General features: G+C 39.8%; 1 protein-coding gene across 6 annotated transcripts in view; it reads left to right on the top strand.

The window, feature by feature from the left end:
* Positions 1–20,575, top strand: part of ARHGAP26 (Rho GTPase activating protein 26) — a 460,619-nt gene that overhangs the window by 420,353 nt on the left and 19,691 nt on the right. For 3 of the 6 annotated variants that reach the window (XR_012090832.1, XM_038006566.2, XM_008014810.3), the window contains one exon: positions 18,153–18,428. The exons of 1 other annotated variant lie outside the window; for it this stretch is intronic. Coding sequence is in view for 4 of the 5 variants with exons in the window: in XM_038006566.2 (XP_037862494.1) it covers positions 18,153–18,428 (276 nt within the window). In the remaining variant the exon portion in view is untranslated. The remainder of the gene's footprint in view (positions 1–18,152; positions 18,429–20,575) is intronic. 2 more of the 6 variants (XM_038006568.2, XM_008014812.3) reach the window with 2 other exon arrangements.

Here is a 20,575-nt window from a genome sequence, read left to right as displayed (position 1 = left end):
CCATTAAGTTCACATAGTATTCTGGGAAAAGGCTCTGTGATTAGGCAAAGAGACTGTGAAGGAGCTTAGGCAGAAATGGGGGTTAGCTTTGTTTTAATCCCAAATATTTAACCATAAAAAAAGATGCACTGGGGCTTAAGACAGTGAGCCCTCAGCAGTCTACTTTGTTGAGATCTCAGCTCAGATGTCACCCAAAAGAAGTTGCCCTAGCCACAGAATCCAAATTACACCCAGACACCCTCCCCACCCAGGCACCTGCTTTCACACTGCCTTGATTTTGGTTGATTTCGTAGCTCTTAATACCATCTAAAATTATCTTCTTTGGTTGTTTACGAGTTTATTTTTGGCTTTACACACTCATAAGTAGTATTTCCTAAATTTTTTCCATTACAATAATAATTTATATATTATCAGAAAAAATATTTGGGGCATGTACTTTCAATATGTGTTTGTTTTTATTTACTTAATTATAAAGTATATACCTGTCTTAGTAATTGCTATATTACACACATTAGAAAACATAAAAAATATAAATGTTATAAGAATCAGATATTTAAAATGCCAGTAGGAGCTTTGATATTTTTCTCCTCCACCAGCCTGTGTTCTCCCCCACCCTGTGTTCTCCCCCACCTTACCTTGAAGCTTACTGAACTTGAATGTAAGCTGCCTGAGAGCAGAGGCCTTGCTGGGCTTGTTTCCTGCTGTGCTTCCAGTGCCTACAACTGTGCCTAGCATGTAATAGGTGATAAGTAAATATTTGATTATTAAATATTTGTTGTTGAGTAGTAAATAAGGCTAAGGCACCATTCACTCTTCCAGGCTCCTAATAGCCAAGGTTTTACTACATCTTTGGAGAACAGAAGGAGGGAAAAAAACAAAAAAGCAAAAACCTGGTTTCTAGGGGTCAGAATGCCTTACTAATACAATATGTGCTGAATAAGGATTTACTGTAATGATTCAAATCCTTCACCAAAGAGGTAATTACAGCTTCCTTGGTAAGAGCAGAGCTCAGGCAGACAGACAGGTGGTTTCTAGTTTCTCTTATAACAGATGGCACAAATGGACCAGCTTCTGAAGCTTTTTGAGGAAATTTTACTCATAAACAGTTTTAAATATTTTTCTTTTATATCTTCCAACACATGCTTCTTAAAGTAAAAATGCTTCAGTAGATTGCAGGCAAGGGCACATATTATGGATAGTGCTGCATGGGGCAGGGTGCTTGCAGTTTGCCTGAGTAGCAAGTGCAGCATGTCAGGAACATAAGAGGGAGGCTCCGTGCGCCATGGTGGCTAGATATACATTGAATTTTCCAAGTGCTTAAGGAAATAACAAAGCTGTCAACCAAGAATTTTATGATCAGCAAAACTGTTCTTCTAAAATGAAAGTGAAATAAAGACATTCCCAGACAACTAGAAGAAAGCATAGGATAAAATGTTTAGGTTAGGCAAATATTTCTTAGATTTAACACCAAAAGCACAATTTAAAAATAAAAAAAAATTAACAAATTGAACTTGATCAAAATTAAAACCGTTTGCCCTTCAAAAGACACCACTGAAAAAATGAGAGGGCAAGCCATACACTGGGAAAATATATTTGCAAATATTATCACTAATAAAGAACTTGTATCCAGAATCTTTGCAGAAATCTTACTACTCAATAAGAACATCATGTCCATAGAATGGGACAGAATTCAGTAATAAACATAAATTGACTACTTATACATGCCAGAACATGGGTGAACTTCAAAAAACATTATGCCAAATGAAATAAGTCACACACAAAAGACCACACAATATGCAATTCCATTTTTATGAAATATCCAGAAAAGGCAGCTCTCTAGAGTTAGAATGTAGATCAGTGGTTGCCTGTGGCTGAGAATGGGAGAAGGGCTTAACTGCAAATGGCAGGAAGGACCTTTTGGGGTGGTGGTGACATTATAAAACTGAATATGAATGATGCTTACACAGCTCTATCAATGTTCTAAAAGTTGTACACTTAAGACAGATAAATTTCATGGTATATAAATTATACCTCAATACAGCTGTTTTAAACTCTCCCAGGAGTACAAAGCATTCCTTAAATGTTGATAACTGTTTTTATTATTCTGTAGGTAGTGTATACAAATGATACCAAAATTAAGAGAAACGTTAAATGACTGTGCACACCTTGCTTGAGTGGACAAATATGCTTTTCATTCATTAAATTAGTTCTTCCAAATAATTAAATAGATCTTGGGAAAATATATGCCACACTTTTACAAGAGGATAAAAAAGGGTTAGTGGCCAAGAACAGAAATTTCCAAAATGTGAGCTGTGTGGCACTGAGATAGCTGAAATAGCTTTCAATGGTGCTTGGATGAATTTTCTTCTATATACTACTAATAATGAGATGTTATTTACAATGGACTAAAGTAGACATTTGTCAAGGAGATCAATCTAAAGAAAATATTAAGAAAATATTATCTATTAAAATTACATGTGATACACAGATGTGACAAACATAATGAAGCTGGAGCACGCATGACTGAGGTTGGGCACCACCACCCAGTAACCAGGAGCAAGAACAATGCCAGTGGGTGACTGAGAATGAATACTGAAACACAGGCATTCATCCAAGTTTATGCCCAACGTGCCTGTCTGCCTCCCCCCCAGAAATGAAATGTCTGAATCTCCACTTCCATTGTATTTGTCAGGCCTAACAGTCTTAGGCAAGCTGGCAAGTGGCCGTATGTGGAGCTGTCGTGACAACACCAGAATGAGAGCTGTACTGTTTTATGACATCAGATAATTCTGACTCAGAAATGTCTGCCTTCCCTGTCTGCCAGCAGTCTTACAGTTGGTTTCTGGTAGATCCATTTCCTTTCTTTTAACTATTTACTTGATCCTGTGGAGTCTTTCTTTAAAATACAGTCTTTAGATATTGTCAGTTCCAAGCATTCACAGTGTGCAAGAGATAAAAGAGGGATAAGACAACTGCAATTCAATGTAGCATCAAGACTGGAAGAAAAACACAGCCCTTGAAGATTCCAAGGAGAAAGATCTAACTCACTGGAGAAAGATCAAACTCATTGTGATATCAAAGAAGCCTGAGCAAGGAGGTCACATTTGAAATGGGCTTTGAATGGCAGGTGAGCGGTGGTTATGGGAGAGGGAAAGGCATTTCATATGGGAACAGCAGCACCAGCAAGAACATGGAGATGCAAAAGCTTAAAGCACACTCAAGGCACAAGTAAAACCATTTGACTAGAACAGGGGTAGGCAAACCAAGGCCCACAGGCCACATCCATCCAGGTGCCTGTTTGTTCTATGGCTTGTGAGAAAAGACTGTTTTTCCATTGTTACATTTTAAATGGTTATATAAGTACCTCAATAATATTCTCAGTTTTGCCTCTTGGCCTGCAATGTCTGAACTATTTATTTGATGGCCCCTTAAGAAAAAGTTTGCCGACCTGGAGAGCCCTGGGGACTTTGAAGGCAAGTAATGAGTACTGAGGGGGGAGTTGGGGCTCTGTTGTGAAAGGCCTTGAAATGGGGAAACCCAGCTAGCTTAAGGGAAAGAAATGGAAATCATAAACTGACATTTTGGGAAGTCTCACGGTGGATCTAACGCTCAGCACGTTTGGATTTAAGAGCCCAAATTATTATTTTGCTTGGCTCTTCTTCCCTCTTTTTTTTCATTTTAACTTCATTTGCAAACAGATGTTGGCCATGTAATATGAAAAAAGATCTCTGGTCACCCTAAGCCAATATATTTCATTGTTGGATCCAGAAAGAAGAGCATTCATATGCAGTAGGCTCTCCTTATTCACAGTTTTGCCTTCCTTGGTTTCAGTTACTTATGGTCAACGACTGTCTGAAAATATTAAATGAAAAATTACAAAAATAAATAATTTGTAAGTTTTAAACTGAGTAGCATTCCAAGTAGCATGATGAAGTCTTGCTCCCCGGGACAGGAATCATCCCTTTGCCCAACATGTCCACACTGTGGACACTAGCCACACTTTAGTTGCTTATTAGCTACCTCAGCTATCAGATTGACTCCAGGTATTACGGTGTTTATTTTCTTTTTTTTTCTTTTTTTCTTTTTTTTGAGACAGAGTCTCACTCTGTCACCCAGGCTAGAGTGCAGTGGCAAGATCTCGGCTCACTGCAACCTCCGCCTCCCAGGTTCAAGTGATTCTCCTGCCTTGGCCTCCTGAATAGCTGAGATCACAGGTATATGCCACCACACCAGGCTAATTTTTGTATTTTTAGTAAAGACAGTTCACCATGTTGACCAGGCTGGTCTCGAACTCCTGACCTCAGGTGATCCACCCACCTTGGCCTCCCAAAGTGCTGGGATTACAGGTATGAGCCACCACGCCAGGCCTACAGTGCTTATTTTCTTTTCTTTTTTTTTTTTTTTTTGAGACGGAGTCTCGCTCTGTCGCGCAGGCTGGAGTGCAGTGGCGTGATCTCGGCTCACTGCATGCTCCGCCTCCCGGATTTACGCCATTCTCCTGCCTCAGCCTCCCGAGTAGCTGGGACTACAGGCGCCCGCCACCACGCCCGACTAGTTTTTTGTATTTTTTAGTAGAGACGGGGTTTCACCGTGTTAGCCAGGATGGTCTCCATCTCTTGACCTCGTGATCCGCCCGTCTCGGCCTCCCAAAGTGCTGGGATTACAGGCTTGAGCCACCGCGCCCGGCCACAGTGCTTATTTTCAAATAATCCTTACTTAACAGTGGCCCCAAAGTCCAAGAATGGTAATGCTGGCAATTTGCATATGCTAAAGAGAAGCCGTAAAGTGCTTCCTGTAAGTGAAAAGGTGAAAGTTACTGACTTAAGGAAGGAAAAATATATGCTGAGGCTGTTAAGATTTGTGGTACAGTAAGATATTTTGAGAGATTACATTCACATAATTTTCATTATATTGTTTTAATTGTTTCATTATTGTAGTTGTTCATCTCTTATTGTGCCTACATGTATAAATTCAACTTTACCATAGATTTATACATATAAAAAACATAGTATATACATAGTTTGGTACTATCCCTGGTTTCAGGCATCCACTGAGCATCTTGGAACATAACCACCAAGGATAAGGGGGACTACTTTATTAGACTCCACAGATGAAGAAGGGTTCAATGCTGACCACTGTGGCCAGCCTGGATCACATGCCTGCCCCTGCAGTGAAATCAGTGGGACACTGGACCCACCTGGGTCACTTAAGATGGAAAAGAACTTCTCCAAATGAACCAGAAGAAGGGGAATGCAAAAATTCTAGAATAAACTGTAACTACTATTCCAGTCTGCCAGAGTAAGGAATTTATTCTACATTCATTAAGTAACGAGAAGTTTATGAGCAGGAAAATGCTCTTCATTCAACAACATTCAACAAATATTTATTAAGCTATGTCTTTAGCAGGTGTATGTACTTACAGTGCACAGTAGGATGGACTGGAATGGTAAAAGGTAAAGAAAACAGGCTGAAGATTCTTGTAACAGTCTAGGTGAGAAGGCCTTTATCCTGTGAGCAATGGGGAAGCATTGAAATGTTTTAAGCAGAGAAATGATGTGATCATCAGATTTGAATTTTGAAATGTTCACCAAGAATAGTTCTCTTAAGTTAAGCATTTATGTATAAAACCTTTTTGCACTGTAAGTTAACTCATAGATTATCCAGAGTGCATTTGGATCCACCTCAGATTTGAAAAAAAATAGAAATTATAATTTTGTGAGATCAGAATTGTGTTTTGCCATGTCTGTTTTTCATTGACCTCTCTGTAGATATTTGGTTTTGAAGTACAATAACTAGAAGAGAATATAAAAATGATTTTTCTTCAGTTTGTTTTTATTCACAGATGGTAAAACTCTTTTTCTCCAGTGGAAAGGGTGACTTTGCTGGAAAATCATTTAAAGTTTTTTTCCAGTCAAGTCAATAAGCTCCTCAGAACCAAATGAACAAGGGGTAAAAATCACCGTGAAGCCTAGTAAGATTACATTCCTCCACGGCAGCCTGTGCCAGCCGTTGTGGAGGGCCAGTGGGAGCACAGGGAGAATGTCAGATTTGTGAATGGTCACGCTAAAGGAGCAGGGCCAGGTGTGGAAGATATAAATGGAGTAAAGAAGAAGCTTGAGTAGATTAAAATCAGATCAGAGACAATTTTCCACATGTTTAGACTACTAAATAAGCACCAGAATTAGAGGGAAGTCTGCTATTCGCTTGGAGGGAAAGAAAAAGACTTGGAGACTTTCAGCCTTTTCATCAAAGTTTATCTCTCCTTATCTCTCTGCCTCATCTGCCTTTCATGGTATCCGGACCAAGGTTTGTGCATTTGCAAGAGTTTAACTTAATCATCCTGGACATTGTGCTTAGCAGAAGTGCTGCTTCTATTGCTGAAAAGTCCTGAACATAGTGAAATATTGTAGGCTCCTTACTCAAGGAATCTGCTCTCTCCAGGGTTACCTGTGAGCTGAAATGCCTTGGGCTACTGCTGCTAATTTTAGATACTCCTTTGTTTTCAGCAGTGGACATTTAGATTCTTATTAAATCTTTTTCCTCCCCCTAGTCCAAACAGGAAATATTCCCTGAAAGTAAACCATATAGGAAAGTATGCCAGAGAGCCAATGCCTCTCAGCCTGTGTTGTTAACATGTTGTACAGCTTACTCAGAATGCTACATCAGAGACATCCTCCTTGATGTCCCCCTACCCCGGGTAAAAGGAAGCGACCACTGATTTACTGTAATAAGTTTACCAAAATAAAAAAGTCTCTAAAAGAGTCAACATAATTTCTCAGTGCAGTAGGCAGAGAAACAATACAAGTTGGGAGCTGCCAACTGTATTGTGCAACCTAAACCATGGATTGGTGCAACAAAGGCTGAACTATCATTTTGCCTCTATTAAACATCCTTATTCTATGGAGTGGAAGTCGCAGTTTGGGTGGCTGGGGAGATTTTTTTTTTTTTGTAATATTTATTAAATTGTGGTTATAAAAGTAACATGTTAATTGCAAAAATATGTTTTAAAAACACAAAAACTTCATGTATGGGGACAAAGGGTCTAGGGGAGCTCTGTACTTTCTGCTCAGTTTTGCTGTGAACCTCTAGCTACTCGAAAAAAATAAAGCTATTTCAAAGTTACCTTTAATCTCATCACCCAGAGAATGCTGCTAATATGTGAAGGTATTTACTATCCATATGTTTTAAGATAGATTTGAACATGTATTAAAAAGTACATGAAATATAAATGTACATCTTCACAAATTGTTATTTAGCAAACACCCCCTAAATAATACTAAATTATTATTTAGTAACTACCCCCTGACACCCGGTTAAGAACTGCAACCTTGCTGGTGTCCACATCTCTTGCTTTCTCCTCCTTCATCACAGTCGTCTTCTTCCCTACAAGGGTAATGTCTAATCTCATGTTTATGGGAATTAATTAGTTTTTATTTATATTTTTACCTCATAAATGCATTATTATGTTATTTGTGGTAGTCATGTTCTGTAAAGTCACTGCAAACATGGAATTACTGAATACTAAGCCATTGCATGGAGGGGAAATACGGAGTGAGCTTTCTGAAAGCCCCTGGTCACACATTTTCATCACCTGATCAATACATCACCCTGTTTTTTGTGTATTTCTACTTAAAGACGCCTTATTTAATATTACTATTGATTTATTAACATTGAACTTAGGACCAACAGCACCATTAACTCATGCCTGGAGCTCATCTGACATACACATTTTCTCTGTAAGGCACATCACAACCTTCGTGTGCTTAGGAACACTTGACAGTGCTTCAGCTGTATGCTTAGGGGCCATTTTAAATGGCAAAATCACCATCGAAGAACACAAAAACATGGTACTAGGTAGACTTTGAACAGACACTTGTTTACAGTATGAGAGCTGAAACAAGGCAGAGCTTTGTTTCAAAAAAGTATTGATTTTGAGGTTACAGATACATTTTAGCAAGTAGGTGAATTTGCAAATAAGGAATATGAAAATAATGAGGATAGACTGTATATATGCCTATATGCAGTATTTTATTTTTTTGAGTTTGACTTCGTTTGCTCAACCATATTTAAGTCATTTATGTTGCTGTAGTCCATTTTCATTGCTGTAGAGTACACCATTGTATTAATAACACGAGAATTATTTTTTCATTCTACTTTTTCTGAAATTTTGAATTTCCAGTCTCTGCTTTTACAAATAATTTGCTATACACATTCTAATACACGTCTTCCAGTGTACACATAATACACCTTTCTCTAGGGTGTATGTCTAGCAATGGAACTACTGGGTCCAAGAGAATAATATCTTCACCTTTGATAGATAATGCTACCCTATTTTTGAAAATGATAGTAGCAATTTACACCCCTCCTGCAGCAAAATATGAATTACAGATGTACCTCATCCTCATAAACCTCTGGTATTTTCAGCATTTTGATGTTAACTATTTAGTCATTCTGGTGGGTGTGCAGTAACGTCTCACTGTGGTTTTAATCTGCATTTCCTGCAGTGCAGAAAGGTTGAGTGCCTTTTCTTTTGGATTTTCTCTTTTAATATCCCTATTCAGGTTTCTTGCCCATTTTCCACTCGGTTGTCTTTACTCACCAGTAGGAAATCTTTACATAGTCTGGTTATAAACCCTTTGCTCATTTGTATGTTGTAGGCTGCCTTTTTACTCTTTTAATATTGTTTTTGATATGCCCTCTCTATGCCCTATTGGATAAATTCCAACCTCTGTTTGGGAACCTTCAGTTTCTGGAGTTATTTCTTCTAAAATCTTTATTGTTTGCCTTTGGCATTTAGGTCTATAATCCATCTGGGACACATTTGTTATGTATGGTGTGAGGTAGGGGATTGTATCATTTTTTTCCATAGAGATACCCAGTTATTCTAGCACCATGTATAAAAGAGCACTTTCCACTAGTAGTGTAAAATAGTATAGGCCCATGATAAATTCCAAACAGTATAAATAAAAAAGTGAATGTACAGTCCATATCTGTATATTCAGTTCCACACTCTGAACCCCCTGAGACAGTCATAGTTTCTTGCTTACAGATTTTAAGAATCATGTTTAAACATCTCTAGCATTTAAACAGTGGCTTTAGATTATACCCCAGAACAATGAAAGATTGGATGTAGTAGCACTATTGCTTTCCTTTTATTTTTATGTTACTTGCGTGAATTTGTTTTGGCAAGCACAATATCTTCATTATGTGGAGAAAGGCAATTGTACTGCATTCAATTTAAGAGTTATATGCCTAGTAAGGAAGTATTGGGATTTCTTAGCAACTATTCATATCTTTTGAAATAGCAAATGTTACCATATGAACACTTCATAATGCCCCCAAAATGCTTTAGTGTTTTTTAAAAAATGAATTCATAAATTGTGAAATTTTTTAGTTGAGAGAAAGTAAATAATTTTTATTCTGGGAAGTTCTGTTGTGCCTGAAACGTGGTATTGGAAAAGATTGAGAGGCTACACTTAGGTTCAACAGGAAAGAATATTAAGCTCAATAAGTATTGTGAGCCATGGTGCACAATAGAAGCATTCTGCCCATTTAACCTTTCTGGCCCTTTCCCTTGAGGTTTTTTTTTGTTTCCAATCTGGAATTTTTCCCTCTACCTCATATTTCTGTATTATTCAATGAGAAAAGATTCAGATTATTGACTTGGGGAACATTAAGGATGATATATGTGCTATTCCAAAATCTTGAATTTTGTTTAAATCATGGAATTACTTGCCATTCCTACTCACCCCATCTAAGTTTAAAGTTTATTTAAAACTTCATAAATTACTTTATTCGTGTAAATAATTTCAACTTTTGGATTCAGGAAATACATGTACAGGTTTGTTCCATGGGCATATTGTGTGATGCTGAGGTTTGGGGTATGAATGATCCCATCTCCCAGGTAGTAGCCACAGTACCCAATAGTTTAACAAAAATTTTTTAAAGCTAGAAAACAGAATCACTGCATTGTAAACTAGTCAAGCTATTTTTAAAGCAAATTATTGAAGAAGTATTTTAAAATGCAATTCCCTATTATTGTTAAGACCTTAAGGGGATTTCACTAGTTTTGTTAAAATAAGAAACAGAATTCTGTCATTTTTTAAATAAAAATGCATGTTAAATTATATTAGATGAGGGGAAATAATCTGTGCAAAGACATCTGCACATGAGTAATAGAAAAGAACATGGAATAGTCAAGCTCAGGGACATGTGGATTTTTTCTGCTCGTAAAGTTGTGAAGTATATACTGAAAATCCAGGAGGTTAGGACTTATACAGGATTTCTGTGTTGTAAAATCTTGAGTGGACACACATAAGGAATATATATCTTCAAATTTTCAACAGATAAGAACTGGTTTTGTGTCATTTGGTCTGGTTTACCACTAGCCAATTTACCACTATTCCTTTTGGCTCTGTTTTCTTGGCTAAAGTTTGATTTCCCTCTACCTTAAGTCAAACCATAAAGGGATATTTTCCAAGGAAGAAGAATTCAGTGAAATGGGATTAGGTTAGATAGGACATTTTAGATTTTCATGGAATTTTCTTCTCTTTTTCATCATAGGGAAAATGAAAGCCGCCCCCTGTTACTTAAATAGCACCATCCCCAGTTAACAGTCTAACCCGGAAGGGGAACTGACAGCATTAAGATGAGCCCTGGGCCAGTGATCCAAGGCTCAGCCCAGGCCTGAGACATATGACTGGGGACCTGGACTGCAGATCATCGGCCACTGCCTGGCAGAGACGTGCAAATGCCAATTTTGCTGCTTCTCCATAGTCTGACACTGCGGAGACTCTTAGTGCAAGACTCTCAGGCCCTTTCTTGTGTGCCTTATCCCTCCTACTTCATCCTTGTTTTGAAAGTGCTACACTAAGCTACAAATCCACTACTCTCTTTTCCTTTGGGAGCAGCCATACCTTTCAACTAGGGGGTCTCATGTCTCCAGGTTGTGGATGTCTGTCTGTCTATCCATCTGCCTGTCTTCTTCCCCACACGACCGTCTTGTCAAAATGCCCTTTGGAAAATTAAACATTGCTTCCATGTGGAAACAACACAGGCAGGGAATTGTATTCATTCATATATCGCTGAAAAGATCAGGAAAGTAAAGAGTCCAAGGTAACCTCTGAACACTGAAAAAATGTCCATCTAATTTTTTTCTAATGATCATGCTTAATGTTAATGGTGTCATAGTGAGAAGGAATTCTCAATGTTGGTGGAAATGCACAGCAGTAGAACCTTTCTGGAAAGCTATTGGCACGGTATATCAAGACCTTTAAAAGAAACTCCTAGCCTTTGACCCACTAATTTTACTTTCAGGAATTTATGCTAAGGAAACAATTGAGACACTGGCAGGGATCCTCTACAAAGATGTGAGTTGCAATATTATTTATAATAGCTAAAGGGGGATAGGAGTCTGAATGTACACAATAAGAAAATGGTTACATAAATCAGAGTATACCATACAATAGAACACCTGTAGCCATTTTTAAAATATGTTATCAAAGGCTATATAATGGCATTGGAAAATGCCTTATTAAGTGGAAAAAAAGCAGGGTATTAACTACATGTATAGTATAATTCTCCAAAAAAAGCGAGGACAAATATGCCAAAGTGTTAACAGTGATTATCAGTGGCATAAATTATGTATGATTGTATTTCTTTTCTTCTTTATTTTTGGTATTTTCCAATTTTCTACAAGGCCGTTGGTAATTTTCATTATTAGAATTTTGAAAGATTAACTTCCTTCTTCACGGTCAGCTTACTCCTCCAGTAATAGAACCTTTCGTCTAGTAGTAGCTCTACTACTGTGGTGTGGAGACCAGAGAGGGTCTGCCACATCCCTTGTCACACTGGGTGCCTGCCTGGGCAGCCCTGCCACAGTACGGCAGGCATTCCCTGGCTGGTCCAGCAGACGTTCCATCATTCAAGTGAGTCACCGCAGAAGGGTGTCAAGCTGATGATATTGCTACACACTGTACTTGAACTATCAGCCACAACCCAGTATGCTGCCAAACCTTTTAGCCTTATCTTCCTAAACCGTTATTCTTTCACTGTCCAGTGAATTTCAGAGAGACTGATGGGACTGTCTGACTCCTTTTGAGGACACTGTGGGCCAGCAAACTAAAGTGGATGTAAGCCTACCAGTTGAATCCAACCCAGACCAGGAAATGTTCCTTCCATGCTAAAGTATATGCCATGTTGTTGCTGTCACTGGGCCTAGATGTGGGGGCCTGGCAGGAACCCAGGAATATTTAGGGGCATTGGGTATTCAGCTCAATACACCCATCTGGACTCTGAGGGTTGTAGGAATGCCTTTAGGAGTCGTCTGCTAGAATTGTAGTTATAAAATCATTTTCTCCTCTTTTTAATTGTTTGTTATCCTTGGCTTCATTAGTGGGAAAGGGGTTGCAAATTTGATATTGGAGGTTTCAGAGCCAGGAGTGAAATTGACCATTTTGAAATTTGTCTGTTTTGTTTTGGGTTTGATGAGAGGCTGGAGGGAGCAAGATTTTTATTTTATTTATTTATTTATTTTGTCTACCATTGTCATTTTTAAGTAACCTATAGCCAGACACTTCTGTAGTGAAAGGAGAATTTAAGATTCTACAGAGTCCTGGGCCATAATAACCATCCCTGTGTGTCTTATATCTCACATATGTGTTTGTTCTATGAGTATGAGAATGTGTAGTCATACACCTTTAGTTTTGCATCAGAACTAAAATACAATGTGCTCTTTATTTCTTGGAGGAGTGTTCGTCTGTTTACAGTCCTTCTGTTGCAATAGACATCATTGTGGTACATAAAAATGTGCAGTAGTATTGTTGATAGGTTTATTGCCATGACTCTAAAGTACAAATAAACAAAAGGCATAATTTCTTTAGTCATTTAAAAAATCACAGAAGTGAAGAGTTCTGTAGATGTTGATTAGGTCTGCTTGGTCCATTGCTGAGTTCAAGTTCTGAATATCCTTGTTAATTTTCTGTCTTGATCTGTCTAATGTTGACAGTGGAGTGTTAAAGTTTCCCGCTATTATTGTGTGGTAGTATAAGTCTCTTTGTAAGTCTCTAAGAACTTGCTTTATGAATCTGGATGCTCCTGTATTAGGTGCATATATATTTAGGATAGTTAGCTCTTCTTGTTGCATTAAGTTAGCTCTTCTTTTTGCATTGATCCCTTTACCATTATTTAATGTACTTCTTTGTCTTTTTTGATCTTTGTTGGTTTAAAGTGTTTTATCAGAGACTAGGATTGCAATCCTGCTTTTTTATTTTTTATTTTTATTTTTTGTTTTCCAATTGCCATTCACAATTGCTACAAAGAGAATAAAATACCTAGGAATACAACTTGCAAGGGTTGTGAAGGATCTCTTCAAGGAGAACTACAGACCACTGCTCAAGGAAATAAGACAAGGACACAAACAAATGGAAAAACATTCCATGCTCATGGATAGGAAGAATCAATATCATGAAAATGGCCATACTGCCCAAAGTATAGATTCAGTGCTATCCCCATCAAGCTACCATTGACTTTCTTCATAGAATTAGAAAAAACTACTTTAAATTTCATATGGAACCAAAAAAGAGCCCATATAGCCAGGACAATCCTAAGCAAAAAGATCAAAGCTGGAGGGAACACGCTACCTGACTTCAAACTATATTACAAGGCTCCAGTAACCAAAACAGCATGGTACTGATACCAAAACAGTTATATAGACCAATGGAACAGAACAGAGGCTTCAGAAATAACGCCGCACATCTACAACTATCTGATCTCTGACAAACCTGACAAAAACGAGCAATGGGGAAAGGATTTCCTGTTTAATAAATTGGCTGGCCGTATGCAGAAAACTGAAACTGGACCCCTTCCTTACATCTTATACAAAAATTAGCTCAAGATGGATTAAAGACTTAAATGTAAGACCTAAAGCTGTAAAAATCCCCCAAAAAACCTAGGCAATACCATTCAGGACATTGGCATGGTCAAAGACTTCATTACTAAAACACCAAAAGCAATGGCAACAAAAGCCAAGATTGACAAATGTGATCCAATTAAACTAAAAACTTCTGCACAGCAGAAGAAACTATCATCAGAGTGAACAGGCAACCTAGAGAATAGGAGAAAATTTTTGCAATCTGTCTATCTGACAAAGGGCTAATATCCAGAATCTACGAGGAACTTAAACAAATTTACAGGAAAAAAAAAACCATCAAGAAGTGGGTGAATTATATGAACATATACTTCTCAAAAGAAGACATTTATGTGGCCAAAAAACACATGAAAAAAACACTCATCATCACTGGTCATTAGAGAAATGCAAATCAAAACCACAGTGAGATACCATCTCATGCCAGTTAGAATGGTGATCATTAAAAAGTCAGAAAACAACAGATGCTGGAGAGAAATGTGGAGAAATAGGAAGCTTTTATACTGTGGCTGGGGGTGCAAATTGGTTCAACAGTTGTGGAAGACAGTGTGGCGAATTTTCAGGGATCTAGAACCAGACATACCATTTGACCCAGCAATCCCACTACTGGATATATACCCAAAAGATTATAAATCATTCTACTATAAAGACACATGCACATGTATGTTTATTGCAGCACTAGTCACAATAGCAAAGACTTGGAACCAACCCAAATACCCATCAATGATAGACTGGATAAAGAAAATGTGGCACATATATACTATGGAATACTATACAGCCATAAAAAAGGATGCGTTCATGTCCTTTGCAGGGACATGGATGAAGCTGGAAACCATCATTCTCAGCAAACTAACATGGGAACAGAAAACCAAACACCGCATGTTCTCACTCCTAAGTGGGAGTTGAACAATGAGAAAACATGGACACAGGGAGGAGAACATCACACACCAGGGCCTGTCGGGGGTAGGGGGCTAGGGGAGGGATAGCATTAGGAGAAATACCTAATGTAGATGACAGATTGATGGGTGCAGCAAACCACCATGGCACTTGTATATCTGTGTAAGAAACCTGCACATTCTGCACATGTATCCCAGAACTTTAATTTTAAAAAATCACAGAAGTACTATGGAGTATGCATTTTATTATTATACCAATTCAAACATAGTGGTAATAAATGTTAAAAAGTGGTTACTTAATACCAAATGTTACTGCTATGGCTAAACCATAAACAAACAAATGAATTTCTGAAATTCTGTTGCTAAAAATTACATTTGAGGCCAGGCACGGTGGCTCATGCCTGTAATCCCAGCACTTTGGGAGGCCAAGGTGGGTGCAACACCTGAGGTCAGGAGTTCAAGACCAGCCTGACCAACATGGTGAAACCCTGTCTCTACTAAAAATACAAAAAATTAGCCAGGCATGGTGGCGGGGATCTATAATGCCAGCTACTTGGGAGGCTGAGGCAGGAGAATAGCTTGAACCTAGGAGGCAGAGGCTGCAGTGAGCCGAGATCGCACCATTGCACTCCAGCCTGGGTGACAAGAGCAAAACTCTGTCTCCAAAAAAAAAAAAAAATTGCAGTTGATACTATGATAATCAACATGGGGATTGAGGATTAAGTTATTATAATAGTTACGAATATCTGCATTCCAGCCGCACCCCCAGATAATTTCAGCCATGTACTTCTGGCCAAGAACCACTTAGATATCTGAGGATGTGAAAACCATTTAGAACCCACATTGTGTTCACAGAATATGTTTCCAACTATGCCATTAGCCAAAGGCATAATTCTTGGTACAGATGGAATAGGAAGCTGGAGGTGTTTCCTACTTATTAAAGTCATTTAAAAAAAAAAAGTTGGAAGGACTTTTTAATTGTCCTGTGGTAACCACTGACCAAAAGAACACATTGGTAAAAGCCCCTGGGTCTGGGCTGTTCTCTTGAACCTCCAAATTGTCCCTGGTTCTGCTTGGGTTCCTGGACTGGGTTGTGGTTTGAAAGTTGTTGCCAGGCTTTGCCTACTAGGTCATTGTCTGGTGGGGCGGGGTTGTGTTGAGAGGACTGAGAAAGTGAGGCCTCTCTGACTAGCAGCAACTGTGGAAGAAAATGGGGACTGCACGGTAGAAAGAAGTTGACACTTTTCCTAGGACTCGAGACAGAATCAAGGGGGAGCCAGGTATTAAGCTAATAATAGCTTAGCCCTCAGCTGATCGATCTTACTGTCTTACATTACTATTGTTTTTAAATCTGTTGCTTCTTGTCAAATATATTTTAAGCTCTTGAGGTCAAGGAACCTTGGCAAATATCATTTATTGTCTTGAATATACTAAGTGCTCAATTACTAGCTTTTGCTGGATTCACAAAAAAAAAGTTTTAAAGAGTCATACTCTTTACATTTTATTTCTTCTCTTATATGAATTCCATCTGCTATATGAATCTGCCAGAGCGAACATTGGAGGCAGGATTGGGGATTTTGTTGGAATTTAGAATATGTTGAGTCTTATTGTGATTCTCTATCACTGTATTGTCATTTTCCCATGCAAATAGGGTAGGGATCTAAAGGAAACACATGAATAAGTGGTTAAGAAGAATTCTAATGCTATGACTGAGTCTGTAAAGAAGCTTGGCACAGGCTAGAAGAACAGGGCAAGTCCTGCTATCTCAGAGGGAGTACACTGGCTGCAGGAGCCCTGGCCTTAGAATCAGCAGATGAGGTTTGAACCTCAGCCCTGTTACTTATAGGCTGGGTATCCTTAGGGAAGCCTCAGCTTAGCCCGGATTTCCACATCTGTGAAATGGGAATTATAGCAGTACCTGTTTGTGGGCTTTTCGGGTGTGTAAATGAGATTCATTAGTTTATTCAATAATGATTTGTTAAATATAATACCTACAGACACTATTTTAGACGTTGGATATATAGCAGTAAGCAAAACAAAAGCCTCTGCCTCATGGAATTTATATTCTAAAATACACATAATTAAATTTAATAAAGTGTTTATCAGTCACATTAGTTTGAGCCTCTCTGATGAACTCACACTGTGGTTTTTGCTGTTATTTGTCTATAGGAGTTACAACAGTAAGTAATTAGGGCTACTATTGGGTGTCATGTTTGAATTGGTATAACCCTAGGGAAGTCCCAGTAAGTAGGACATTTGTGTGTACCTGCTAAATTGCAGTATGCTTAGAAAGTCTGTTCCCCTTGAACTGGATTTCTGTCATTTTTGCCCCCATGAAGTGCTTAGTTCAAACAGTCCAGCAGTCTGCTGAGATTCAAGGATGGCAAGTGGTGGTGTGGCTGAACTGGTTTCTCTCAGTCATTGGTGTTTGCCCTATTTGTGATGTATGATTTCACAGAGTTGTGAAGGTGCTTGTGTCATTTGTGGAAATAAGTCCAAGGGCTAACACAACCAATTAAAATCCACAAGCCACATTTCAGTGAGTAATTTCCACCTTTCCTCTCCAAACTTTTCATTAGCCACCCGTCAAAGAACAAAAAGAACAAATTGAAGGTTCAGTTCATTTTTTTCGTTGCCTTCCCTCTGGGGCTTTTCCTTTGAGTACCGTAATGCCCAAATTCCACGAAAGGAGAAAGGGCAAGCCCGGGCAGCAAACCTCAGAGGAACCGCATTCTGCTGGTAATTGCATACCTTCTCCCAAGAGGTGTATCTGTATTCACCTCCATCGGCTGTCGTCTTCTTCGTGCAGTACTTCAGGTCTCCAGTGGCACACAGCCCATCTAGTTAAAAATGCAAACAGGAAATTATTCTTTCATTGAATGGCCTTTGTGGCCCAGAAGGAAAAATAAATGGTCATTTCTGCTGAGACATAACCTGAAAAACACTCTCACAAGAGTGGAAGCTGAAGGCTCACTATAAGCTAGCCCTGCCTCAGAACAAGGCTGGTGATAGCACGTGTGTGTGGGAACTCATGTGCATGGGCTCAGGGCATTTGTCACCAATGGACATGATTGAAGAAGCTTCTATCACCTGAAAAGCAGTTGTTCTGCTGGGCAAAGCTCGTTTATACTCCGAGGAATTATAGAGCAGACGTTACTTGGATGCGGAGGTTTGGTCTGGAGGACTGTGACATGGCCCTGACAGCACGTCCCTGGGTTTCGGTGCTCCTCTGCTCTGCCCAGCTTTCCATCATCTGGCCTCCCATGACCTCCTGTGCTCCCATTGTGGTTTCCCTGTGTGCTGACAAGTTTTCTGGTTGTTATGTCTTGCAGCCCCCCGAATCCAAGCCCAACTTCACCCCTCTCGCCATCTTGGCCCATGTTCTCGGCGCCATCCAGCCCTATGCCCACCTCATCCACGTCCAGCGACTCCTCCCCCGTCAGGTCTGTTGCAGGGTTTGTTTGGTTTTCTGTTGCTGCCGTTGTTCTCTCATTGGCTTGGTCCTCTCTTCATGCAGTGTTCAGCCTCCTCGTCAACTTTGTTCCCTGCCATCCAAACCTGCACTTGCTTTTTGACAGGCCAGAAGAAGCGGTACGTGAAGATTCCAGGTAAAATCTCGGATGATGACCAATCTGTTCCCGTTTATCCAAAGCTGGCCAGGGACAACAGGGGGCTGCCTCTGCTCTCCTGTGGTTCCATCCTAAGAGACCAGAGCTAAAAGGGACCATATGCATGAACCAGCATGGCATTTTTCACACCCTTTTTAACCCTGACTCAAGTTTCTGAACTAATCTTTCTGGTGCCTAAGTTAGGGGAAGGAGCACCTCCTGAATCAGACTCTGGTTATGACGGCTCTCTCAATTTCATGTGCTCGCTGTGCTTTGGTGTAAGATAACATAAGCGGGAGCAGTGTTGAGACACGTGCCAACCTTTTCTTCTCTCCTTTTTATCAGGTGGCATCAGGCAATATTTATTTGCGGGGTTGGGTCCCTGGCTCTGAGCAGTGACACCGAGTCACTTAGACCAGATCCAGTGGAGGAGAGCCAAATAGAACACAGAATAAAAACTTGAGAGACGAAGCAATTTCTCTTAAATTGCTCACGGCTTATGCCTCCTTGTCCCCCATATACTCCCAGAACCATCCATGCTCCCAGCCTGCTTCTGTCTCTGTGTGTCATGAAGCCTGAGCTGTCCTGGGAACAGGCACTACCTCTCTCTGAGGGAGAGCAGCTTGACCTAGTTCCTCTTCTCAGGGCCATGCTGTAGTTTTCCCTGCTTTTGTGACTTCCGCACTTAAGTTATTTGCTCTTGTGCTCTTTGGGGAAAAAAAAGAGCTCTTTACAACCAGGAAAAGAATGAATAGGGATCCTGCAGAATTCCTATGCTGTGAAACTCCTGAATATGCTTCTCTCTCAAGCTTAGTCTCGGCTTTCAGACAACCAGATAGTAGAGCCCAGTTTTAAGCATCAGAAACGTTTTGGGCTTTGGGAGTATTTTCTCTTCTGTCTTTTTCTCCAAAGGGTGGATCCAGCAGAGAGGCTTAAATAATTGGTCAAGCCGAGTTTCACTTTTAGAAGAAAAGAAAACCCCATGCTATTTATATAGATACAGATACATATATTACTTTATTCCCCACTAGGCACTTACACATCTATCATTTCATTCTATCCTCATGTGAGAATGAGAAGAGAAATGGCCTGAAACCTATTGTGGAAAAAGAAAACTAAAGCACAGTGAGGTGACTTGGACACAATGACATGACTAAATGAGAGCCAGTCCAGAATTCAGGACTTCTCCCCCTCAGCTCAGCACTCTTTCCACCAAACACGTGGGTAACCCCAGCTTTGAGTTTCCATGCAGCTCCCAGCCCAGAGCCTGGCTTGCTCTTTTAGGTTTTATACAGCTTTCTACCTGGCTTTGTCCCGGATGATGGGAAGGAGCTTTTCAATAAATTCTTTTTTTTCTCACTCTATAAATAAGGGAAATTTTCAGATCATGTCTTCCTGACATTCTAGTGATTTCCTAATCATTCCTTGGACATCTTCTGGGCACTTTGGGAGACATTAACTTTTTAAGATACCAGAAATAGGCCGGGCGCGGTGGCTCAAGCCTGTAATCCCAGCACTTTGGGAGGCCGAGACGGGCGGATCACGAGGTCAGGAGATCAAGACCATCCTGGCTAACCCGGTGAAACCCCGTCTCTACTAAAAAATACAAAAATCTAGCCGGGCGAGGTGGCGGGCGCCTGTAGTCCCAGCTACTCGGGAGGCTGAGGCAGGAGAATGGCGTGAACCCGGGAGGCGGAGCTTGCAGTGAGCTGAGATCCGGCCACTGCACTCCAGCCTGGGCCACAGAGCGAAACTCCGCCTCAAAAAAAAAAAAAAAAAAGATACCAGAAATAGCATGGATTATTCTCATTAGATCATGCGGACCTGAACCAGAGGAAACGAAGTGACCACAGACAAGTCAGCTTCCAAAATGCCTTACTCACTCATTAGAGAAACTTGGGCTTTAGGAGAATGTAGTTCCTTCATTTTTATCAAAATGGAGTAAAAATCTTCAAACTATTGGCCCTTTGGACAAAATGAGTTAAGAGACTCGAGAGTGGCATCACTCAGCTAAAATCCTAAAATGTCCTCTCTGCCTTGATGCTACTCACATTTTTGTGACTCTGAGCTTTGGGGCCCTGTTTCTTGTCAAGTATCTTTACCTCTTCACTCGTTTTCATCTCCCCAAATAGTTCCAGACTGTTTTT

This window comes from Chlorocebus sabaeus, chromosome 23 (genome assembly GCF_047675955.1).
Source record: "Chlorocebus sabaeus isolate Y175 chromosome 23, mChlSab1.0.hap1, whole genome shotgun sequence".
In the NCBI taxonomy this organism is placed as follows: domain Eukaryota; kingdom Metazoa; phylum Chordata; class Mammalia; order Primates; family Cercopithecidae; genus Chlorocebus; species Chlorocebus sabaeus.
This window is presented reverse-complemented; position numbering and strand designations above follow the sequence as displayed.